Source organism: Tenrec ecaudatus, chromosome 6, assembly GCF_050624435.1.
Source record: "Tenrec ecaudatus isolate mTenEca1 chromosome 6, mTenEca1.hap1, whole genome shotgun sequence".
NCBI lineage: Eukaryota > Metazoa > Chordata > Mammalia > Afrosoricida > Tenrecidae > Tenrec > Tenrec ecaudatus.
Genome location: NC_134535.1, coordinates 46,777,311 through 46,804,444, shown reverse-complemented (window position 1 = coordinate 46,804,444; position 27,134 = coordinate 46,777,311). Strand labels below are relative to the sequence as shown.

General features: G+C 37.8%; 1 protein-coding gene across 5 annotated transcripts in view; it reads left to right on the top strand.

Moving 5' to 3' along the window:
* METTL25 (methyltransferase like 25) overlaps positions 1 to 27,134 on the top strand; it is a 123,330-nt gene that overhangs the window by 51,476 nt on the left and 44,720 nt on the right. For all 5 annotated transcript variants that reach the window (XM_075551219.1, XM_075551216.1, XM_075551221.1 and 2 more), the window contains exons 5-6: positions 279 to 426; positions 24,272 to 24,366. In XM_075551219.1, the coding sequence (XP_075407334.1) occupies positions 279 to 426; positions 24,272 to 24,366 (243 nt within the window). The remainder of the gene's footprint in view (positions 1 to 278; positions 427 to 24,271; positions 24,367 to 27,134) is intronic.

Genomic DNA, 27,134 nt, shown 5'->3' with positions numbered 1-27,134 from the left:
TTTATTTTAATGCAAAATTTTTTTGAAATATGTGCATGGTTTTTCTTAATATACAATTTCCATGAACTTTTTGAAGCCCCCACACAGGCAGTTACAGACATTTTGCCTCAAATGGAATAAGTTATAATTATGAAAGTGAAACAAACTGTTCTAGGGAGGAGACTTTGGTAATTATAAAAAGTTATACATATTCTAATGAGTGTTTAAAGTCCTTATCTGAATTGTCTTTTAGCCTTCCTTTTAATTACTAAAATTCATTTTTCTTCTCCTCTTTAAAGGATTGTTTGATGGTTGGCTTACATACTTGTGGTGATCTTGCTGCAAACACTCTGCGCATATTTATTTCCAAGAATGAAATCAAGGGAGTCTGCAGTGTGGGTTGCTGCTATCATCTCTTATCTGAAGAGTTTGAAAATCAGCATAAAGGTACAGAGTGCCCATTGTCTTATTATATTTCAAGTATCTGAATCTAATGGTTGGGCTCTTGGGTCTCTTTTTTTCTTTGCCATTATTATTTTAGTTGCTCTTTAGTGTGCCCCTTTGTTTTTATAATTATAAAATGACAAATGCTGAATACTATCCAAGTATTTCAAACTTTTACATGACATTGCTTGTAGGGAACTTCTAAAAAGCATGTGTTACATTTATAATGATACTAAAGCAAAATATTTTGTTAGGAACATAGAACTGTAAAGTGTGCTTTTGTTTTCAGTACTTTCAATGTGGTTTCTGTAGGAATATTGATATTTCTCACAAAAAAGGGGAAAAGTTCCTGAGTGTATTTTGAAGAGTCAATATAACTCAGATTTTTCAAATTTCTAAACTGCGCAATTGCATGAAAATTATATTTTCTTACTTGAACTGCCTGGATAAGAATGTGCTGAGGAACAAAGTCCATAGTCGCTTAGCAGGATTAGAGATTCCTGAATACCTCTGTTTCTCCATTTCATGTTTATATCTCGCCCTAAGATAGGATTTCAAACATGCTGGTTCAGAGTAGATAGTTTTCTAGCAATGTTAGAAGCTTTCCTTTATAATTTTTTGGTGATATCTTTTGCAGTGTCCCAGGATCCCTGGTGCCACTGTGTGTGAGGCAGTTAACTACAAGGTTGGGGTTTCAAATCCACCAGCTGATCCATGGGTGAAGGATGAGGCTCTCAGCTCCCATAAAGATTTGCAGAATCCCTAATGATATATAGTGTTAATATGAGTTGGAATTGACTTAATTGCAGTGGGTTTGGTTATTGGTTTGGGTTTATTGATGTACAATATAAGGAGAGATTTTGTCTCACATACTTTGAACACATTTTTTAGGATGTCTTGAAGACATTCTTAGGAAATCATGCTTGGTAAAGTAGTACCAACCCTGACTAGTCCTTTTCCAGGGACTGGGCTCTCTTGTTAACATATCTAAAGGATCATACATGAGATGTCTCTCCGTCCTTGCTTCAAAGGAGCATTCTTGCTGTACCTGTTCTTTTGGCAGCCCATGGGGCTGTAAATACTCTTCAGCTGGGCTGCTCTTCAGCTGCACTACAATTCAAATGTATCCATTCATCTTTGACCATCTCATTTGATGTCCAGCTTTCATAAGCGTACGAGGCGATCGAAAATACAATGGATTGGGTTATTGCGCACCTCCATTCTCAACGTAATATTTCTGATTTCCAAGTGTAGAATTTGGAAAGCACAGTATGTGGCCCTAGTGTTGTTTTCTTAAACAGTTTTAAAATACACTAATTTTATTTTTTGTAGTGTTGTTAGAAGTTTTTTGTTTGGTTTTTTAATCATTTTATTAGGGGCTAATACAACTCGTATCACAATCCATACATACATCAATTGTGTAAAGCACATTTGTACATTCATTGCCCTCATCCTTCTCAAAACATTTGCTCTCCACTTAAGACCCTGGCATCAGCTCCTCATTTTGTACCTGCCCTCCCCACTCCTCCCTCCCTCATGAACCCTTGATAATTTATAAATTATTGTGTTGTCATATCTTGCCCTGTCCTACATCTCCCTTCACCCACTTTTCTGTTGTCCATCCGCCAGGGAGGAGGTCACCTGTAGATCCTTGTAATCGGTTCCCCCTTTCCAACCCACCCTCCCTCTACCTTTCCATTATCGCCACTCACACCACTGGTCCTGAAGAGATCATCCGCCCTGGATTCCCTGTGTTTCCAGTTCCTATCTGTAGCAGTGTACATCCTCTGGTCTAGCCAGACTTGCAAGTGAGAATTGGGATCATGATAGTGGGGGAGGGAGAGGAAGCATTTAGGAACTAGAGGAGAGTTGTATTTTTACTTGTTGCTACATCGCACCCTGACTGGCTCGTCTCCTCCCCGAGACCCTTCAGTAAGGGGGTGTCCAGTGGCCTACAAATGGGCTTTGGGTCTCCACTCTACATTCCCCCCTCATTCACTATAAGATGTTTTGTTCTGATGATACCTGATCCCTTCAACACCTCATGATCGCACAGGCTGATGTGCTTCTTCCATGTGGGCTTTGTTGCTTCTGAGCTAGGTGGGCACTTGTTTATCTTCAAGCCTTTAAGACCCCAGACACTGTGTCTTTTGATAGCCGGGCACCACAGCTTTCTTCGCCACATTTGCTTATGCACCCATTTGTCCTCAGCAGTCGTTATCAGGGAGGTGTCCACACAATGATATGATTTTTTGTTCTTTGATGCCTGATAACTGATCCCTTCAGCAACTCGTGATCACACAGGCTGGTGTGCTTCTTCCATGTGGGATTTGTTGCTTTTGAGCTAGATGGCCGCTTTTTTACCTTCAATCCTTTAAGACCCCAGATGCTATATCTTTTGATAGCCAGGCACCATCAGTTTTCTTCATCACACTTGCTTATTCACCCGCTTTGTCTTCAGCGGTTATGTCAGGAAGGTGAGTCTCATAGAATGCCAATTTAATAGAAGAAAGTATTCTTGCATTGAGGGAGTACTTGAGTGGAGACCCAATGTCCTGCTACCTTAATACTAAACCTATAAATACATGCACATAGATCTATTTCCCCATCCTCATATATAAATATATTTGCACATGTATATGTCTTTATCTAGACCTCTATAAATGCCCTTTGCCTCCCAGCTCTTTCCTCTATTTCCTTTGACTTTCCTTCTGTCCCCATATCATGCTCGTCCCCACCTGGGTTTCATCAATTTCTCTTGGCTACATTACGTTTGATCATGCCCTACCAGGCCTCACACACCCTCCTCACCACTGATATGGATCGCTTGTTGTTCCCTTATCCCTGGGGTTGTTAACACCACTACCTTTCCCCCCACCTCCCCTTCTCCCATGTCCCTCTGGAACTGTCAGTCACCTTGTTTTCTTCCCCTTGTTCCTCCAGCCTATATTATTTAGACAGACCTGCGGAGATAACATGCACAAAAACAAGACAGAGCAAAACAAGCAACAAAGCAACAACAAACCAATGACAAAAAGCAAAACACAACAATTAAGAAAAGCTTGTGGTTAGTTAGTTCAAGGATTGTTTGTTGGCCTGTGGGAGTGTTTTCCAATCCAGTCTGTTGGGGCACCACGCCCTGGCCCCAAAGTCCACCTTCAGCATTCCCTGAGACCTCACCGCTCCGTTCCCTTGGTGTTCTTTTGCACCCTCTTACTGTTTTGCCTAGGTGTTGCGGGATCAGATCGGGCGCAATTCCCACACTGTGTCTCTGGTATTGTCCCCTGTAGGGCTATGGGTCAGTGATGACGTCATGTCTCATAGAGGGGCCAGCCACGTGGGTCCTCTCTGTGGACTGGCTGCTCTGGGAACATCGTCCTCAAGGCCTGGTGGGCCAGGATGTGCTCCTCTCTCTCCTCCTCCACCTTCATCTGCTCCCATGTGCTCAGATCAGATATGTTCCTCTCCCGGAGCTGCAGACGCAATCCGTCCTTTGGAACAAATTATTCTGGGGAGAGGGGCAGGTGTCCACTTAGTAGTTGGGATTGGGGCCAGCCCCCCAAATACAGTACAAATATATGAAGAATGTTTTATCTGCATTATCTTACAGTATAATAATGTGAGGCGCAATCTATGAAGAATTAACTATATGCTCCTAGTCATTGGTAATATCTATATTGTGACTTGAAAGATAATAGAAGTTAATCAAAGAAATGGGGGGAAAAGGTAGATGAATAAGCAAAGGCATGAATAGAATGTTTCAAATTAAGTTTTAATTCCTTTGCCTTTCTCTGTTTTTCACTGTAATTGTCTTTTCGTCCTCATTTATTTTTCCAAACAGCACTAACGATAATCCTAATGTTTGATTCAATCACAGGAAAAGGCTAGAGAGACCTCTGTTTTCTCATTTTGGTTTACCCCACTACCATTTTCCCAGAATCTCTTCTTGGATCACTTCATATATCTATTTAGTTCATTCATAAAATTATTGAGTTTTCTGGGGGAAATTTTTTTAATAAAAGAGTGCTAAATTTTCTTTCCCTGGAATTTGAAGTCATTCAGTGAATTCTCAAGTGCCTGGTCTTGGATCCTGTTGGGTAAAGATAGTTCCACCTTCTCTTCTTTAGAATGAATATTGTTTTTGTTTGATTCCTTGTATTCAGACAAAAAGCTGGTGGCAACCTCCTCACAATTGTTATGTTTGAGCCCGTTGTTGCAGCTGCGGTGTCAACCCGTGTCATTGAGGATCTGATCCTTTATCACTGGCCCTCTGTGTTACCAAGCGTAAATATCCTCTTCCAGGCACTGGTCTCTCTTGATCCCTTGTCACAAGCACTCAACACTTAGTCTAGGCATCCTCCCTTATCCCCACTGACAAGCATTCTAGTTGGACTCCTGCCAAAAAAGATATTTTTTGTGTCCTGGCAGTCCACAGTACTTTCAATATTTTCACCAACACCATCATTCTAATACCTTCCTGACTCATTTCTCAAGTTTCATATATATATATATATGTAAGGTGATTGAAAGTACCATGGCTTGGGTCAGGTGCACCTTAGTCCTTAAAGTGAAATCATTGCTCTTTAATACTTTACAGAGGTCTTGTGCAGCAGATTTTCCCAGTGCAAAACATTGTTTGATTTCTTTACCATTATTTCCATAAGCATTTATTGTGGAGAAAGCTAACAGTATAATCTTAGTGTTACATGATTTTTTTCTGATGCATACCTTAAATCAGGGGTGCTCACACTTTTTCAGCATACAAGCTACTTATAAAATGATCAAGTCAAAATGATCTCCCAACGACAAAAATGCAAAACATTTATTTATTTATTACATTTATTCATAAGTGCATTGAGAATTATTTAAATGTACAGTGTATGTTTATGTACCTTGCATAACCGCATGAGTCCATATTGCACAACACAACACAATTTTCTATGTACATTTTTTGTCATGACCTGAGTTTACTCTGATGACTTACACTGAATGGAATGACCCAGGGATGCCTAGTCCGGACAGTAGCTGCTGACAGCCAACCTCAACACACTTCCAAATGCTCATCAGCCATGGTGGAATGGTACTTGGACTGAATGATCTTGATGTGGGAAAAGGCTGTCTCACATAAGTAAGTAGAACTTGCAGTCAAGGAGGTAGCACATTTTCTCATGTTTTGGCTCGTTCCCTCTGGGAGTAAGTTCCAGAACTGTTCGTGCGCTCTGGACTTCAGCTGAATGTCGGCTTATAGTGTCAAAATCTCCCATTCCATATGAAAGTGCCACGTTTTTGTCTTCTTACTTGGTCCAGCTGCCCCACTCATTTAATACCCTTTCTTACGTTTAAGAGAGAAAACAAAACCAGGTCTAAAAATTGGCGACAACTTAGCTGGTCAGTTTTGCTGTACTAAGCGTAGTTGTTTGCACATGCATTTGACACCTAAGGCTGCATCTGACTGGCTGCGCTGTATATCGATTAAGTGATGGGATTAATGAATGGCTTATGTCTATATGTTTTTTAATGCCATGCAATCTACCCACACTACATCTTCAATCGACTAGGAGACCACGATTGACGTATTGAGCACCCCTGGCTTAAATGAACCAAGGGTTGCAAGCTTTGCTTGTCAAAAGCTAAAAACTTAGCAGGAGGAAACAAGAGTGATATGATGAAATAGGTAGAGATGCATGAGTATCTTCAAATTCTTCAGAGGTCAAGAAAAGAGTTGTACAGCCGAAAGATATAGCAAAAGAACTCCTAGGAATACCAAACACAGCCTACTTTTGCCTTAGCCCCAGACTGCCACATTTCCTCTAGCAGAGACCCGAGGGAAAAGATAATGTACTCCCTTCTCTTTCCCGTACCCCATCTCCATTTGTATTACTCTCTCTTGGTTGTCATAAAAGAGAGATATGCACCAGTACATATAAACTTTTATTGCTGTGTTTCTCATTTTTGGCTGCTCAACTGTGAATCAAATTGGACACATTTAGCATTCAGATACCTAGGACCTGAATTATCATTTTTAGGAGTGAGATTTGAATATAAGGATTTGTTTAAAAAAAGCTCCATAGGTAATTCTGATGAACAGCTGTGTTTGCAAACAAAATTTTTGTCATGAATCTGTTAGAAGGCATACAGAATGCTTGATGATTTACAAAACTATGTTCAAGTTAAAGTTGTTTGAAACTCTCCCACTGCAAACACTTAGGTGGGCTCTATTCAGGTGCCCGCCAGAAGTTTCTAAACAAAAATTGCACTCATAAGGACCCGGAAGGGCATACCAAAGTCCAAATGTGGAGAACTGTTATAAGTATTCCAAAGAAAAATCCTTGAAGTATAGAACTTAAGTTAAAAAAGTTAAAAGACCAAAGAAGCCAAAGATAGATAGATTCAGGAGGTCAGGAAACCAAATCATACATTGGCAATGAAGTTAAAGGATAGAACTATACAGGGTCAGGAAAGACAAATAAGGGTTGTGATGAGTCAGAATCCACCTGAAGCCAATCATTTTAGTTCACTTTTTACAGGGCATAGAGTTTGCATGCACAGGTTGGTATATTGCCTGCCACATATCTAGTAGTAGATTTCACAGACCCGTATTCTAAATGATCAACTGTGTCGTATATCACTCCCTTTTACACAGCTGCCCCTCACCTTTACTGTGTTTGTACAGCTTAAAATGGGGACAATATATCCTTTGGGGTAGAAATATGTATTATCAATGTCCAGCATAGTATAGTAGAAAATTCTAGTGTGTACATTACAACTTTTGATAATGATATGTACTTACAATGATGCTATATAAACATTGTGTGTTCTACATGACTGTTTACCTGTATGATATGATAGACCATAAACGTAGACTGTTTTGAATGTAAGTTTTCAAAAATAACTCAAAACTCCCTGAACCTTTATGGATACTGAGCATGTGTCATATGTTTTAAAAACCATTTAAAAATATTTATACATTATGAGCCAGTGGTCCTGGGAGAATAAGAAATAGCAGGATAGTTTCATTTATAGCATTTGCACTTTACCAAGCTTGACTAATGTTTCTCAGTATTTGGCTTTAATATTGATTACTGTTATCATTAATATGAAATGGTTATTTGTACCATTTCTTCCCCTGACAGAGAAGAATGTCTTTTATAAATCTCAATAAGACTTTGCTGCTTTCCCACCACAGTAGTAATATGTTGTAGGAAACCCTGTCATTTACTTATACATATTCCCACATCTCTTATTGCTAACTGAACCAAGATGGTTTGCATACACTAGGGACTAGGGAGATTGGAGCTTTAAATTAAGTGCATCTCAAGTCATATAAAGAAGCTTTAGTAATTCTATTGATTTGAGAATGGATATGTCACAATTATTACCAATGAGACATCAGGGCACTGTCTTTTAGGGGAGTTCTAGAAATTTTTTTCTTATAAAAAATAACACAAGACAGGAACATCACTTTTCTTTTTTTATTCCCTGCCTGTGGAATTGTCATCTGCATGACAACATAGACAACATCTGCATGTTAGGCTTTTTCAGCCTACCAGAGGTATCTGAATATTTAGCTATCATTTGTGTACGCTTATTCTGTCAGAACCTTAAAATGGAGAGGAGCTCAAGTAGATACCAAGATAAAGCTGATGGTTTGAAACTTTACGAGAATTTAATAAATTGCAGGGCAACTTCAAAGAAAATGAATAAACCTGTTCAAAATGAAAGAGAGGAAACTCATAAATAGTTAGTAATCACTAAAACAACAGCACTGAAGCGACAAGGAAACCAATGAACTAAATGAACTCTGCACAGAAAGGTTTAAATTATGTGAAATAAACCAAGAGCACTACACACACACACACACACACAGAGAGAGAGAGAGAGAGAGAGAGAGAGAGAATAATCATAGTAATAAATGCATAGCTATCAGTAATCATGCTGAATGTAAATGGATTAAGTCGCCAGTCAAGAGGCAGAAGCAGAATCAATAAGGAAACAGAGTCTATCAATGTGCGGCCTACAGAGATGCCTTAGACTAATCTTAAACTGAAAGGTAAAGGAAGGGAGAAATGTCTCGCACTGACAAAATCAACAAAAAATCAAGGGCTGCAATGTTCATTTTTCGAATGAAATAGGTGTTAAGACAAAAATCCAGCATAAGATACAAGAAGGGCATTATAGAGAACTAAAGGGTCAATGGATAAAGGATAAAACGAAGAAAAATAAGTATCTATGGACCCGTGAAAGGACCTGTGGTAGTTACATAATCTGGTGTTAATTTTGGACTTGAGAGGATTAAGAGTAAAGGGGTGGAATCTAGTCTGTCAATCGAATTGTAGCCAATGAGACCTCTGTGGGCATGGCCCCTGAGAATTCTGGGAAATCCGGATTCTCCTTCTTGGAGGCAGGAGAGGCTTTCTCTCACTGTTCACTTCCTCGAAGACATACAGGCTGATAAGATACATGGAACTACGCTAGTGGCCTGAGCTGGAGAAGCTACATGGAGACCCCTGCCAGCACTGAGATGCTTATAATACCATTGGATCCACAAGACTTACCACCCTCTGGTCTGTGATCTTCCTGCATTTGGTGTCATTGCATCTGTTTCGTGAGTCAGAAGAGGACTTTATAGATTAATATCGGACATATGGGCTAATTTTATAATTATGGACTTGATCTGGACTGGAATGTTGTGTCAATATTCAATTAAAGCTCTTTCTTATACACATGAGTTTCCCTGGATTTGTTTCTCCAGTCTACCCAGACTAACACAGGGCCTGAAAAATTATTCATCAAACAGTGACAGAATTGGAGAGATAGACAATGGTACAATAACAGTAAGAGACTAATACACTACTTTTAATGAAGAATAAAACAACTCGGAAAACATACAAGTCACAGAAGAAATAAATAGTATAGTTGACCTTATGGGAGTATACAAAGCACTCTACCCCCTAACAGCAAAGTTTATATTCTTTTCCATTGTACATTGAGCATTGCCTAGAATAAAACATATGCTAGTGCACAAAGCAAACCTCAATAAATTTAAAAAAATGCCAGAATACTACAGAGCATCTTCCAAGATCCTCAATAGGAAGATCAAAGTGAAAAAAAATCAAAACATTGAAATTAAATAGCACTCTTCAAGCCATAATCTCTGTAACACCCACTAAAAGTATTGTTTTTCTGCTGGGTCTGAGTAAGAGAAGGTAGAGGAAGAACAGATAGGATTCAGTTGTGAGTGCTTATTATCAGGATTCATTGTGATTTCCTATCTGCTGGGTATAAAATGAGGACTCTTGGTTGTAAGAGAGGGGATCTCACTCCCATTAAGAGCCAGGAGTGGAGCACATCCTTTGGACCCAGAGGTCCCTGTGCAGTAAACCTCCTTGAATCAAGAAGACAGCATTGATGTGAGAGATGTGACAGAAGAGCAACAGCAGCAGTACCAGGAGCCAGAACACAAGATTGAACAGTGAACTTTTCAGCCCACAAAGCAAGTAAATTTGAGTGCTTGGCAAGAGGCTGATTTGTGGAGTTGGGGGCCTCTGGGCACTTAATTCAGGGAGCTGGGTTTACTGACGCACACAGTTCAAGCTGAGTGCCTTCAGGTTGAGGGTGACCGCAGAATGGCTTGCCCTTTGTTCATTTATTAGCAGCCCTGAAAAGAACTTTGTAACATGCCCTGACTCATCAACTCTTTCTAAGCATTTCTATCTGAATTGTAACCTTTTAACTTCCATAATAAACTCTATAATCAAGAGCATTGTCTGAGAGACGGGTGTGGCCATTTCCATGTACTTTCTATGTACTTTAGAATCTAAATAAAAAGTCCAAAGACTGCTGTGGGAGACAGAGCAAGAAAAGTACACGGTCTTCCTTAAGACAGAGTGGTCCCTACTGGATGATAGAATAAAAGTGAAATTAGTACAGTTCTTTGAATCAAAAGAGAATGAAAACACAAAATCCTGTAAGAGTCAGACTTCGTGATTGGATGGAGACTGGCGCACCTCTAAGACTAGTGTGAAGTGCTCAGCCACTGTTCCGGCCTGACACGGAACGCCCCTAGTGTGAGAGAACCCAACTGTGTAAGAACTACAGGGCAGCACTGACCCACAGACCAAGTCCACGGGACTGCGAAAGAAGGAGCAAGGGAAACAAGGCACGTGGAGGAAATGGGGTGAAGGGTACAACAATGAAGGATTTGAATTGAATTAAAGTATGTCTGAGTTTCTGAATATAAAACTGATGATCAGTGCTCTAAGCCTGTATCTAATTCACAAAACAAAAAGTATTTTGTTTTTGGGGTTGTTTTTCTACAGCAATTTATAATTCTGTCAAAATTTGGTGTTAGTGCACTTACTAAATTCATCCAAGTTGAAGGATGAAAGACAGGTTACTTTTACTATAAATTAATAGATCATTTTCGAGGCTTACAAAGACAGAAAGTGCAGAGAGAATTGCAACCCTTGAGCATCACAGCAGGCGGTTTTATCAAGCGTCTTCCCTGGCTTACTGTGAACCTGCACTAGGAACAACTCATCAGGACTATGCTCGCTCAGCTCAGCTCCTTCCCCAACTTTCCCAGTCAAATTCTAGGTGGTTCCTCTAGTGTTATAGTCCAGATGGAGATCTAAAGAGTCAAATATAAATGGCATAGCTTTCAAAGTCTGCAGCCTACCTTCATGTTTACACCCAGTCTTAATGTGTTTTGAGAATATTAAGGTGATTCTTTCAGAGATTTTTCCATTTATCTCTTTTTTTAACCAAAGGAAGATTTCATTTGGTGGCATCTTTCAGTTGGTCCTGCCATTTCTGTATGAAAAAGACATATGTCAAGGGTCAATCCTGAAGCTAGTGTATATAGATTGTTTATTGACTTCTTGAACCTGGATGAATTTTGTGGTGGGTAGAATAGATACTTATGTATAGTAATCTTCTCTGACTTTGGGGTCAAGTATAGGCATCATTGATAAAAATTTAGAGATACTTTCTGAAAAGGTTTCAAGAGGCTGAAGAAAAATATAAGTTCCACCTATTATTTGAAAATGCAACTAACATACTATGTAAAAATAAACATTCCTGTATTTTAAATTTTTTCATATATTCAGAATATTATATTCAAAACTGCTTAGACAGTTTTAGCTGATTAATATTAATTATATCATATAGAAAAATATGACTCACTATTAAGTTAGTAAAATCTCCAAGCCAAACTCACTGCCATTGCTTCAATTCTTGGTCAATAACATTATAGGAAGGTCCCTGTGTATTCCCAAGACTATAAATCGTTATGGGAGTAGAAAGCCTCATCTTTCTCCCAAGAAACTGCTAGTTGTCTTGAACTACTAACCTTGTGGTTTGCAGCTCAGTGTGTAACACAGTATGACAGGAGGACATTGAATTAATAATGTCATTGTAACAATGAATATACATACTGTCTTTTCAGTATTGACCTGATGGTATCTTCTATCTGATATAACATGGATTTTATTAAACAAATGCTTATCTGATATATGCTTTTAATTCCAGAAGCTTGAAGGACATGGATAAATGCAGCCTGATTTCTCTTTAGTAAAGAGTGCATTGGCTTCCATTTCCAGCAGTGTGATAGACAAGTTTTTCTGATAACCCTTCTGCCACATTTTAACTACCGTATATATTCAAGGATAAGCCAACCCGAATATCAGCTGAGGCACCTAATTTTACCACAAAAACTGCATTAAAAATGTGCCGAAAAACTGGGCTTATTTAGGTCCTAACTAAATTATATCATGTCTATGTTTAAAACCCTGCTGACTACAAAAATTAAGGGAAATCCCATGGGTTATGAAAACAAAAACATTAAATTTCAAAAGGAGAAGGGAAGCTGAGTTGAAAACAGTACGAAGACCTGTGAGCCGTCATAGCTGACCTTGTTGACTTGAAGCAAATGCTGATCTCATTGTGATCCGGAAACAAAGATCAGGTCTCCTACGTGGGGAAGGGAGCAAGCCTAAGAATTCCATACTGAGCCAGGGCCTTCAACAAGACAACACATCTTAAGTCTGTTCCCCAAGGAAGCAAATAACTGTTTTTGGAAGAATACTTGAATATCTTCCAAAAACAGAATACTTGAATTCAGGACCTTTACAGATTGATTTCTACCTAGTAACTCAACAATAAACACAACACACACACAAAATACAGCTGGCTAGGTATCATGGCAAATTCAGGAGATATATATATATATATATATATATGTATGTATATTTCTGTATTGGACAGGGTTCTTTAGAGAGACAACCCAGATTTCTAGTAATTATATATAAATATATTTATAAAGATAGATATATAATTCAAGAAATGAACTGTTAAATTATATACAGATAGATAATACAAGAAATTAACAGTTAAATTATAAAGCAGTGAGACACTAGCAGTCCTTTAAGGCTTGAGAGCTGCCAGTTGCCAGTCCCCTTCTGTAGAGAGTGCTGGGCTATATATATTCAGGCAGCAAACAGCAAGGCAGATCCCCAACTGTCATCAACTGTCGGTCCCCAGCTCCAGAGATGAACATTCCAGTCATGTGGCCTTGAAGGGACCTCACCTTACAGCGACACAGTCCACAGGCTTGGCTAAACTGAGACACAGAACAAGCAAGGCGAGGCTCACCGAGCCATTTATCCCTCTGCCCTTCAGTTAATCCTATTTATGTTTATCGGCCAGGCTGGCACAATAAACTATAGCAATTTCCTACCAGTAAACACATAGCAGTTGCAAAATAATCTTTTTTCTTCTCCCCAAACCCTTTGACTTTATTCTGCCTTCTTTTCTTCCCCATTTCTTCTCTCACTTAAATCCATCTTGATGTAGGCAGAGAGGAGGAACATAGGAGCACTAATTCTATAAAAGGAAGACAGTCTCTTGATACATTATTATCTGTCTCATAATAAATTCTGAGCTAATGTAAGGCAAAAAAAAAGCTCATCTTTAAACTATTTTCTCTTAATATCTAGCAACCATGTCTGTTACATTCTATGGTACTTATATATACGTACCACACAATGTTCAATAATATAAAAATTATAAATTAAAATGAAAACAAATTCAATGCTTGAAAACACTGAAGGAAAAACAATGGTATTAGAGATCTTGAGAAATAATGGAGTTGCATTTAGTAGTTTAAAAGCAAAGCGTGACATGCTGCTTGGTTTTTGGCTACTCAACAAAGAAAAGAAACAATGTTAGAGAACTTCACCTTCTAACAAACGCATGAAACGTACGACCCTAGTGAAACAGAGGTCTTGTTTGACTTGGTCTGTACAGCGCAGATTCCTGTGTGATCATATATGACATTTTTTTAGTATTCCTTGAGAAAAAAATTAGTTTTTATTTCCTCCCCTAAAGGTCAGCTTTAACCTTAAAGCATATGACTTACTACAAAGATTGTAAAACATGTTTGTGGAAGGGAATTATATTTGTTGTCTTCTTTGTAGTCCTGGTTTCACATTTTTTGACCCAAATCCATATTAAAAATATGATTTTACATCACTAGTTTATATGTAAATAAACAGATATAAAGCTGGCACCAATATTTTACACAAAGCACATTTTATATTGCTATTTTCTATTAAAACATACTTGATCTTACAAAGTATATTTGCATGTTGATTGTTTTTCATTCTATTGCATTTTATAAAATATTCATTACAACCCACTAATCAATTCATGATCCATCAGTGTATTGTAAATAGTGATATACTGGTAAGTAGTGAATAGTTGGGTCACTTCTCTACCTCATCCCCCAAATGCTGATGTATAATCATTTCTGATTTTTTATGGTGTAAATATTTCCAGCTTGAACAATTTCAAGTTACAGTGGTGGGAATGAAATAATTTAACAACCAGCTTGCTAACCTATTGACTGTTTAAGAATAAAAATATATCTACCAAGAGGTAGTTTATTATTTCATACAGTTAATACTTAAATAAAGACAAAAAAGGGGTACACTAAAACTAGAGTTTTAAGATATTAATGAAAAATATTAAATAATACTTGACAAAAGCAATTATTCAAGATATTTCCATATTGCTTCTTGATTGGTAACTTTCAGTATTCTTTGCTTTGATCTGAGCATTACCAGCTGTGTGACTTATCCTTAAGCATCTTTTCCCTGTAAGAACTGGATCCCCTTCTTTTAGAGGTAGGCCAGTTAGACAGTAGTCACTGCGTCTGATCTATTAGACAGTGAGGTGACTTCTCAGCACATATGCTCATCTTTGAGAAAATCCTTTCCACTTCTGCTGAACTTACAGCAATTGTTTGAGAATATTTTTAGCTCTGTTAACACTTTGATACACTGAATAATTCACTCATATTATCTTGTGGGAATTTGGGGTATAACACAAAACTGAAATAAATGACAGTTTTTCACCTGCTGGTTGTTTGGCACTTTTCTCTTTATGTATGTATTATGAATAAAAATGTCCTATTTCATCCAAACTATAATGGGCTTTATGAAATGAATAAAAATAAGCTTGCTTCTGTAACTTTAGTACTATAGTGTTATAGGTGCTATAATTATGTTACATTTTCAGAGGTGGTGATATCTAAATGTCCTAGAAAGTCGAAGAATATGGCCCAGAAGAGGTAATTGTCACTGCAGTGCTGTGCCCATATAGAAATCATGTAACCTTGGTGTACCACCGATAAATATGTGCAAAGAAATCAACCTGTTTTCATTAAATCAATTCCAACTCATAGTAACCATTCAGGACAGAGCAGGATTGGATCTGGATAGGCATTGGGCTGCTAACTGTGGGGAGCGAGTTTCAAACCAACCAGCCCCTACGTGGGAGAGAGATGAAGCTGTCTGTTCCCAGAAAGACTGACAGTTTCAGAAATCCTCAGACAGATGGGCTCATTAGGATTTGGAATTGACTCCATGGCCGTGGGCTTTTAATCTTTCTGGAAGCAGACGGCCACATCTTTCTTCCACACAGAGGCCGGTGGGTTCAAACTGCCAACCGGTTAGTTAACAGTCACGTAACCACTGCACCTCCAGGGTTCTTAGTGAAAATAAAGAGGAGCTAAATTAGATGTTCTCTCATGTTTCTTGTGGCTTTATCATTATTCTATAATGAATACAGATTTTCAGATATGGCTCTTTTATTTCAATCAAATCTCTGCTATATTTACCAAGATACTTGTAGTGACTTATCTTTTCTTAATTATGTTAGGTTTTACACAAATGCTCTGCTTTCTGACTAATTCATTTGAATAGTAATTTTGAATTTTGAAAAAGCATACTTTTAACAGGGTGATTGATAATGTTCACACATATGCCTTTTCCTCCATATTTTGTATGTTTGGTTTGAAGAAGGAAAATTAATTTCCTAAAAGCAAATAGATATAGATATAAATATATTTGGTAACCAATGTCAAGCTTGGTTTACCAACCTGTCAATAGTGTAAATAAGCAGACGCTCCCAGGAACTTCTTCAGCCAGAACAGCATTTCGAGGTTGGCTACTCCAAGACACTGCACTCTGTACTCTTGTCACTGCTAAGTAGATTCTCCCTCCAACTGGGAGTCAGCTCTTTGTCAGCTTTTGTAACAGTTTTGCATTATTTCTTGCTGTTGCAGCAGCTAGCCCTGTGTCTTAGAAAAACTCTTGCCAATTACTGTGGGATACATCCAGAGATTTCTAGATGTTCTTGGCAGTTTCTGTACAGCTGCCTCATGCTGACAGCTGTGTGTGATCTTCAGACAGTTGTATGTTCTCTGGAGTCTTGGCATTGGTTTTCGTTGTTGCCTGAGACACTCTCTTACTGCCTATTAGAAATGGAACCTTCATATATTTTACCCACTTCTTTGTTTAATTTGCATCTCATTATTTTCAGTATTGTTGGCCAGATTATGGTAGATTTATTCAGCATTTAAATATGAATACTCATGATAAATAACACAATTAAAGAATGTGATTACATCTAGAACTTAATATATCCACTTAACAAGAAGTAGTAAAGATAATTAGTTTGTTTCCCATGTAAAGCAATATGAAATCAAGCTGGATAAGAACCTTGTAGAGTTGATTGCCTATGTCAGAGCATGTACTATCAAAACATGTAAAATAGGTTTTTAAAACTAGTTTGCAGTATATTAGTTTTATATGTAAATATGGCTGACTACTCTGGAAAAATGCCTTGGAAAAATATTTTACTGTAAATATAGCTTTCTCACATTTATTTTTCCTGCACTAAATAAGTTAAAGTATACTGTATACATTTCACTTCTAAGAATAAAATATTAAAGCTAAGACATTTTCTTCATCAATCTAGTATAATGAGTGACATTTTCAGAAGGATAAAGTTACAACATGATTCACTGATGCATAATGCTAGTACAAAGACTGTCTTATTGACTTAATAGTTCAGGTGTTCCAGATGTGCCTCAAAATAAACTTACTTATCAAAAGCAGAATCTTTCACCAGAGGAAACCTATCAACCAGAGGGGAAATAAAACAAAAAACATTGGAGAGCTGCTGTTGCAGTCTGCCAGCCAAGCACACCGGGATTTTGTCATCCTTTTAGCAAGTATAGAAAAAGCAATAGTACTTTGCAGACTTCTTCATTAAGACACAAGGATTTAATATTAATAATGTATACTGCTTTACTGGATATTTATATATCTATATACAGAGAGGGGGGTGAATGTTCCTGCATTTTCCCTGAGATTCTATAACTTGGCCATACTTTTAAATAGACAATATGTGAAATACTAGTACATTAATTATATAATGGAAATAGAAGTGCAGATGAGAAGCAGGGAAAAAAGGACATGGTAGTTACGGCTGTACCTCGCATGACCCAGAAGGAAACACACGAGATACAGTGAAGTATTCTTTTACCAATGATTAGCTTTGCTTCTTTAGAGTCTTCTGTGAGTCAAAAGCACATCATCCAAAACTAAGCCCACGGCCATCAAGTTGATGCTGACATGGAGCCAGCCTACAGGACAGAGCAGAACTCTGCCTTAGGCTTCTTGGGAACAGGCAGCCTTATTATCTCTGTCCTGTGACATGACCGGTGGGTTTGAACCACCAATTTTGTGCTTAGTAGGCCAACACTGACCTGCCACACCACCTTGGGTCCTTTAAAAGTACACATGTGGCTAACGGGAGCCCCTTTTGGGTGAGATCAGAAGTGGGCCCAGTAGTATAGTTGATACTTATGGATAAGTAATAATTAGTATGAATATATGATCATTTCGCTGTGATTTTCTTTAAATGTAAAGAATTTTGGAATCTTTCTTTATAACCAGAATCAATATTGACAGACATAAATTGAATCTTTTTAAGTTGCCAAAATTTTACCCCCAATTATTCTAATCATTCTGAGTTAGAGCAGTTTTTAGAAATGAACCACTTTTTAAAATGATCTAGTTCTTTCTCTTAAGAACTTCAAGGATTTTGTCTTGCTTGAATCCACAATCAATCCTCCAGGAAGCAGCAGTCAAGAGATCAAACAATGCATTGCATTAGTTAAATCTGCTGCACAAGACCTCTTTGGAGTATTGAGGTAACAAGGCTGCTACTTTGAGGACTAAGGTCTACATGAACCCAGCCATGGTGTTTTCAGTGGCCTCATGTGCATGTGAAAGTTGGACATTGAATAAGGACAGCTGAAGAGGAATGGACGCACTTGAAGTGGGGAGCTGGGGAAGCATATTGAAAGCATCCCGGGCTGCCAAAAGACAACCTGATCTGTCTTGGAAGAAGTAAGCCCAGAGTGCTCCTTAGAGGCAAGAATGGCAAGACATCGTCTTGCAAACTTTGAACATATGTCAGGAGAGACCAGTCACTGGAGACATCGTGCTTGGTAAAGTGGAAGGGCAGCACAAAAGAGCAAGGCCTTCAAGGAGCTGCATTGACAGAGTGGCTGCAACCAAGGGCTCAGGCAGAGGACCAATTGCGAGGATGACACAGGGCCAGCTTGATGGCACCTACCGACAACAACAGTTATTTCTCTGTTTATAGTTTTGTTTTGAATTTATTCTTAGTTTATTAATTATTATGTTACAGAGGGTGAATCTAGTTTGTATAATTATTTACGGTAATTAGACATATCGTTTCATATTTAAACTATTTGAGAAACCAAGAAAACACAAGTGCGCTTTAGATATCTGGACAGTTGAATAAACGCTTCTAAAAAAACCATACTCACTGCCATTGAGTTGCTTCCGACTCACAGTGGCCCTTGTAGAACAGAATAGAACTGCCCATTTGAGTTCCTGTGACTAAATATAGGTGGTAGAGAGCCTCATCTTTCTCCTGCAAAGCACTGCTCCTTTCTGACCGCTGGCCTGTCAGGCTAGCAGACATAACCAACTATACCACCAGCGCTCCTCAAAAATTCTTCATATACCTTTGTTGTGGTTTTTGTTGTTCGGTAATTTTGGGGAACCATGTGTTCTTTGATTCATTGTAAAGATTTCTAAACCATCATAAATAGAACCTGCATGCCTTCTTTACTGAGCGTCCGTGTCTACATGGCAAGTCCTCACATACCCTCTAAGGATATTTAGAAGGAGGCCTTTGAAATATTAGCCAACCTTTGAAGAGAAAAGTAGAAAAGGTTGAACTTTACAAACAAAGGGGCCAGTAAATATGTATATGAAATTTAGTTTAAAAATTGTAGAATACTATATGATGCATATCAACTTAAATGGTTTATTTATTGTTACAGGTCATTATAAAAATGATGGCAGATTTGCATCTCACTTTTTCATTAATGATAAAATATTAATGGTAGAATCTTTAACAAAGTACTTTAAGCTGTAAGTGAGCCCAAAATACTAATTATTATTATTTTATGTAGATATTTACCTTCTAATATAAGTAATATATAATATTGTTATAAGGTAAAATTATTTTAGCAGTTTTATTGGAATATAATTTGCATATCAAACAATTCAATAACTGAATCACATCATGAACACTTGTACATTCATCAACACAATCAATTTTAAAACGTTCTTTTTTCTTATTCTCATTCATTATTGCCACCTCATTTCCCCTTAATTTCCCTTGCAATCCCCCCAAGAAACCATTAATTCAGTTACTGCCACTATAGCTTTACCTATCCAGGATATCATGTGTAGGAAAACACTTTCAAAAACAAAACAAAAACAGTAACATATCTGTGAGTCTTGTGTGGCTACTGCAACAAGGTACTGAACCCACCAGAAAAGTAGAGCTGCTTGGGAGGGACAGTTGGTGTCAGAGAAGGGAAAAGAAAGGTGGGAAATGGAGGCGTGTCTGACCTCTGCCTGTAGCAGTAACTTCAGACTGGTGTGGAAATGGACACTCCTCCCATGTCTAGCCAAAGGAGGTCAGATGTAGCCTCCATACCATTTGCTCAGCTATGGTGAACAGGTTTCAGTTGAGTTTCTAGACAAGGAAGGCAGGCCTGGCAATCTACTTCTGAAAATTAGCAAATGAAACCCCTATATATAACAAAAGAGTAATGTTCTATATAACCCTCGATGAGGAACCTCTCCGGGTGGAAAGTACTAAGTATATTATCAGGGAGGGCTACCTTCTCAAAGTAGAATTTAGTCTTAATGATACAGTTAGAGTAAAACCTTCGATAGATTCAGTTGCTGATGCGACATTACTCACTTTGAGCAGTAACACTGCAAAGATCCAGTAAAAATCACAATATGAATGCTCAATATATGAATCAACGGAAGTTGAGAATTATCAGAAATAAAATATAACTCTTAAATACTGATAATATTAGATGCTAGTGAGCTGAAATAAACTGGTAAACAGTTCTTTTGGATCTAACAATCACATGAGCAATATCATACTGCATTGAAAGTGGTAAATTGAAGAGAAATCATGCATTTATTATTAAAAAGAATATGTGAATGTCTAACCCTAAAGTTGTCTGAGATGCTTTTTGAAACTCAGGTACAGAAGTTGGATATATGAGTATAGATTTCCACAGAGAAACCTGAGTTAAAGATAGAAATAAACAGTGGGTGGAGGTGCCCCTCTTATGACAGGGTGCCCTTCCTATGTCTGTCAAAAGTCAATTCTGATGTTAACTGAATATGTCAATTTTATTTTATTTTTGATGTTTTCTGTATTGTTTTTTATCAGTATCTTTATAACTCCAATATACTTTTATTTGGGGACTAGAACAATTATACATTATTATCTGATACATTAGTATCATCTGAAAATGATGACATAGACAAATTATGTCCACCAACAAATACATAGTATTAGCTATAAGATTTTTTATTATAGTTTCAACTGTAGTTTATTGTGATTTGAATGCATCACAAATTAGGGACTATCTGTATTTAAATTATAATCCTGGAATATTATTTGCAAGCACTATCAATGACCAGGTCGTATCCATAGACCTACAAGGAAGGCCAGCTGATACATGACTGTTGTTTGAATTTACACACCAAACATAAGTGCCAAAAATGGAGAAGCTGAAGATTTTTACAAACTCCTCTAGTCTGTCATTGTGCAGTCAGGAGCAGTGATTTCTGCTGGTAATTGAAATGTGAACATTGTAAACAAGGGTCAGTATAGTTACAAATCACTTAAATATTTCTTAGATTATAACACACTAGTTTTATAAAATCTTTCCACACTGAATTACACTAGGTATAATATCTATAACTGCAGGGGAACCTTTTTTACTTTTATCTTTAATTACTATTTCATTCTTTAAAAAGTTACTGATATAGATTCACAATTACACTATTGTAGCACAAGCACCGGAACATTTGACAAAATCATTGACTATATAACACCAGTTCCAGGAAAAACTATAGCCCTGCTTGCAATGCATACAGACAAAACCACGAACCTGCATATTTTAATTGCATAATAAGGAAAATTCTAATGCAAGAGCATCAGAGGGTTCAAAAAATAAATTATCATTGGGTCTCAGTCGTACAGGTTTATTGATAGATGTAAACTGGGCTTACAAAACTGTTTTGTTGTTATAAACTACAGGGATATATCTATTGATAATTATGAATTCATGCTGAAGCACTACACAGAAATTGTGCAGACCGTCATCTTGGTGCAGGCTCGCTAACAATGATCCCAGTGTGGTCTGTGTCTTGCCCGTGACTTCAAACCCCTTTACCAGCTTGCCACTCGGTCCCTATTACCTGTTATGTTTGTCTCTCGCATCGAAGTCATTTATTGGAGTGTAAGAACATGCTGAACCTTCAGTTTCCCAACCAAGCAGCTTTGTAGTTCTTGGATATCTTGCTCTAAGATGAAATACCGGGAGTTGGTAATGACAAGTATAGTATCAAGCACGGAGCCCCGCTGGCCCCACGGCAGGCTGTTGGTAGAGTTCAAAGGCAGGCATGTGGTCTCATCTTCAAGCCAAATAATGTCCACACTGCAGTGATGATAGGAATGGCAACCAGATTCATAGGTACTTCACCTCACGGTCAGCTTTTTTCAGCTACTGGTAAACCCCACGGCATAACTAAAAGTAAACCAGTTATTCGCAGAGTGAGGCATCTCAGAACTTTAAGGAATCTCAGAATAACTGTAGGCACCTAATGCCGTTACACAACAGCACCTGTGTACTTTGCAACTATAGTTCTAAAGCATCAATATTTTTCTTTTTACTTAAAAGAAAAAATATTTTTAAGAAGAAAATATGTATAGTAATCCTTTAATTTAGTAATAATCATGTAAAGGCCTCAATGCACTGCTCAAGCTCCATCTGTTTCAAGTCATGTTGAAAAAGGGAGAATTAGTATATCCAGAAACCTGCATAGACTGTAAAACTGCATGAGTCCTGTGAGATGATAAGTGAAATGGTTTATGTGCATTTATGTGGCTGAGGGTAAAGAGCCAGAAATCTGAACTTAAGCAACCTGGACTTAAATTCTAGCTCTGTGATGTGTTGGCTTTTCAACCTTACACAATTTACTTAATCCAGCTGTATCAAGTAAGGAGCTCTGGCGATGAAGCACCTGCCTGCTAACCAGACGGTTGGCAGTTCAAGTCTACCTGAGACTCGATAGGAGGAAAGACCTGCAGATCTGCCCCTGTCAAACAGACCCAAGAGACAGACTCGCTGCCACTGAGTCACAGAGTAGAACTGCCCTGCGGGTTTCCGAACTGTGAATATTTACAGGAGGATAAAGCTACATCTTTCTCCTGCGGAGCGGCTGTTAGTGTTGAACTGATGACATTGCAGTTAGCACCCGCCCTCTCGCAACCACTGTAAAGATTACAGCTAAGGAAACCACCAGGGGCAGTTTCGTTCAGTTGTGTAGGGTCACTGAGTTGGGATGACTCAATAGCACACAATAATAATAGACTCCTGCAGTTTCTCTGGCTGAAGCATGAGTATGACGTGGTTGGCGTGGCTGCCATCGGTTTGGTTGCGACTGTAGTGGCCCCTGTGCGCTGTAGATGTCCCGTCCTGCATCATCCTGACGACCGTTGCTGTGCTTGATCACGTTGCTGCAGCCACTGTGTCAGCCCATCTGTGGTCCTTTCTCTTTTTCACAAGTCCTGCTCCAGAGATCAGTCTCTCCTGAGAACATGTCCAAAGTACGTGAGACAAAGTCTCCCCATCTTTGCTGCTACAGAGCACTGGGGCCTTACTTCTTCCAAGACAGACTTGTTTGTCCTTTTAGCAGTCATTGGTACTTTATAATAATAGTACATCAATTTCATAGTCTTTCTATAGGGACTAAAGCTAAAAAATAGCACTTGTACCTTGCACATAGTAAATACTAGATAAATACAAATGCTATTAATTTTAATATTCCTAGGGGAGAGTACATATCTTCCTTCTGATTATTGTGGACTTATTAATCTTCCGCCAAATAGTTCAATTGTCTTTTGTAAAGATTAACTTAATACCTGAAGGAAGCCTCTTCCATAGACTTTATTTTAGTGAAATATAAACTTTGTTGTTATCAAAAGCCACCTGATCCTTCATCACAGTGAAATATTTTTAGTAGCATCTACTTCAACAGCTTTCTTTTAATGAGTGTTTCCATTTCAGAATGTTAACTCTATTGTTCTTCGTGATCCTGTGAAAAATCTAATCCAACTTTGTTTTAATTATAACTTTATTAAAATTTAAGCTCTTAGTTTCCAGGCTTCAATTAAAATAAAAAATTCAGTTTGTTGTCCTTTTTGATCATGCTGTGTAATTAGTTTTACATCAGTGGTTTGAGCATCAGCACCTTGTACATGCAATTCCGTAGATAAGTTATATGGCAGATATGTTCTTAAGTAATGAATGCTGCTTTTTTTGTGGTTACTTGAATCACAAATTCAGTTGAGCCAAATTTAATCACAGTTTAAATCATTAGTCTCTTAATATCATGAGAAAAATAAGTGCCCAGGCCGCTTTTCTATTTCTGCAAAGCAAACATATTGTCTAAAAATAAATTTTGTCCTTCAACATTGTTAGGAATAAGGTAGTGTCATTCTATAATAAATTTCAAAATGTCAATTAAAAAATTTTTTACAATTAGGTCAGCAATAAATTTCAAGCATATTATTCTTATCTCCCATAGTTGTACTTAATATAAAGAATATTTTCATTTTAAGTTGTTTTTATAAATCTTACAGAAAATGTGTGGCAAATTGGCTGGTATCAGACCTGGAGTTGAAATACAAAACAGCTGTTGTTGGACAAATTACCATTTCATAATCTTAAAATGTTTTTAGTTAACAGACTGGACACCACCACTCTCTCAATGACTAAGGTCCTTGCTCAATAGATTATTTACTTTTAATTGAAAGGAAAAAAAGTATATATAAATCATCAATTTTCCCCTCTCTGCAGAGTGTACCCCAGAGAAGTGGGGGTTTCCGATGTGCCGGTACCTGAGGGAGGAGCGCTGGTGCTGTGGGCGCAATGCCAGAATGTCAGCATGTTTGGTACGCGTATGCTTTTCCCGGACCAGCAACTTTATGCAGATGCTGGGTCATCTATTATTTTTGACTAATTTCATGCATAAAATGTCAATGTTTGCACAGAATTAGTAATACTTTTGTGCATTGCAATGTTTTAAAATAACTTGCCTCTTTTACATGCAGTGCAGTAACAATGTATAGGTACAATAAACATTTCCATGATCATTTTGTAAAATGAATGAACAGCTGGGTTTTAAATACAGAAATATTTCAATACTTTACCCACATTATGTGTTTTATGTTTTTAACTGATCCTTTGGGCCCCTATTTTTTTTTCTGGAATGGGAACAATATTGTTTAACTGCCGAGGAGATATGAAATTATATGCAGTTAATAAAACTTCTGTTATATATGATTTTGCTTTAGCAACTTTAGACCTTGGTCATAGCCTGTTACATATTCTGTTCATAATGTTTTGTTGGTTTAAAAAGGGACAGGGATAAGTTAAATAGTGTAAATGACTTTTGACATTGGAAGCATAAAATGTACTTGATTGAATTCTGTTTACTGTTCAACTACCAGGTAAATTAATTATTCTAGGGCCATTGTTTTATGCCAGGCCCACTTAAAATACTTTTCTGGGAAATTTTATTATTCTTTCATTTATCTATAAATTATACCTGTTAGTTGTTTTATTGAATGTCAGACAAATCATTATTGGAGTGACATGGTTTTCAAGTAGAGATTGATTACTGTTTTGTAGAATCTGACTAACTTAAAAGACAAAGATATAGGAAACAGGGATTCTAAATTAGACAGAACAAACCTATCTCTTTTGAATGATGCCATTGATTAATAGTCCTTACTCATAAGTGCATTGCTTCCAATTAGGTTTATTTCATATCTGAGGAGAGTATAACATGAAAGATAGAAATGACGTGGATAGGCAAGAAAAAAGGATTGAGGAAAGTGTAGGATACTCAAAATAATATAAAGGAAACATTGGTACCCCTTAAATAAAAGAACATATTATATCCACAAAACAGGGATATTTGCTATAAAAATTATTACTTAAAGAATAAAAAAGAAGCTGTTTTGATAAATAAATTCACAAATAGAGAATTTGCAGAATATAGTGTACTTAAGAGATTTATCTGGCCACTGTTAGCTTTCCATAAAATGCCCCTTTCATTAGTTCTATCCTAAACGCTGCCCAACTTGACTACTCTCTTTGGAGATGCTCACTGGATGACAGGAGCAATGGCATAGGACTTACTCCTTAGACTGCTAGGCACAAGATCAGCAGTTTGAAGCCATCAACCATTTCCTGAGATGAAGACAAGACTTTCTAATCCTAAAAAGTGTTACACTGTTAAACCCAAAGGGGCAGTTCCACCCTGTTCTACGTGGTCACTCTGACTCACAATTGACTTGTTGGCAGTGAAATTTTGGTTTTGGAACTGATTGGCACTGGATAGTGATCTTCAAGAACTCTGGTGTACGGAGATCAAAGGGTGTCAACTGCTAACAGAAATGGTGGCGGTTTGAAAACACCAGCTGTTCCGTGAGAGAAGCAGGTGGCTGTCAGCTTCTGTGATGATTTACAGCTTTCAAAAGCCTAACAGGTAGTCCACTGTCTCATAGGGTTGCTATGAGTCAATTCAACATGACAGCAGGAATATGTTTTTGTTGTTGTTGTTTATACTGATGATCTTGGAAAATCTAAGGAACATTTGGTGTATTTTGTTATACTCTGCACAACTGACCTTTTCCACAAATACTGAAAGTGTAAAAAAATAAATGAATACCTTTTGATGTTTTGTGAATGTAAAAGCATGTAATAATTATCTATATTCGTAGCACTCTGGCTCTAGGACAAAACCCTAGAGTTAGAAAACCAAAATGAAGAATACTCTGAACATATCTTAAACTGAAAGAATTCAAGAAAATTTTGAGAATTCAAGAAAATTCACTTTTTTAAAAATCATTTTATTAGGAGCTCATACAACTCTTACCACAATCCATACATACATCAATCATTGTAAAGCACATTTGTACATTATTTGCCCTCATCATTCTAAAACCATTTGCTCTCCACTTAAGCTCCTGGCAGCAGCTCCTCATGCTCCCCCTGCTTCCCCGCTCCCCACTCCCTCATAAACCCTTGATAATTTATAAATTATTGTTATTTTGTCATATCTTACACTGTCCGACATCTACCTTCACCCACTTTTATGTTTGTCCGTCCCCCAGGGAGGAGGTTATATGTAGATCCTTGTAATTGGCTCCCCCTCTCCAACCCACCCTTCCTCTACCCTCCCAATATCACCACTCTCACCACTGGTCCTGAAAGATCATCCAACCTGAATTCCCTGCGTTTCTAGTTCCTATCTGTACCAGTGTACTTCCTCTTGTCTAGCCAGATTTGTAAGGTAGAATTAGGATAATGATAGGGGGTGCGGGGTGAGCATTTAGGACTAGAGGAAAGTTGTGTGTTTCATCGTTGCTACACTGCACCCTGACTGGCTCGTCTCCTCCCTGCAACCCTTCCATAAGTGGATGTCTGATTGTCTACAGATGGGCTTTGGGTTTCCACTCCACAATCCCCCTCATTCACAATGATAGGATTTTTTGTTCTGATGATGCCTGATACCTGATCTCTTCGACACCTCGTGATCTCACAGACTGGTGTGCTTCTCCCATGTGGGCTTTGTTGCTTCTGAGCTAGATGGCCGCTTGTTTACCTAGAAAGTTTAATTTTTTTTTTTCATTAAAGCCCTGAATTGCAAGAT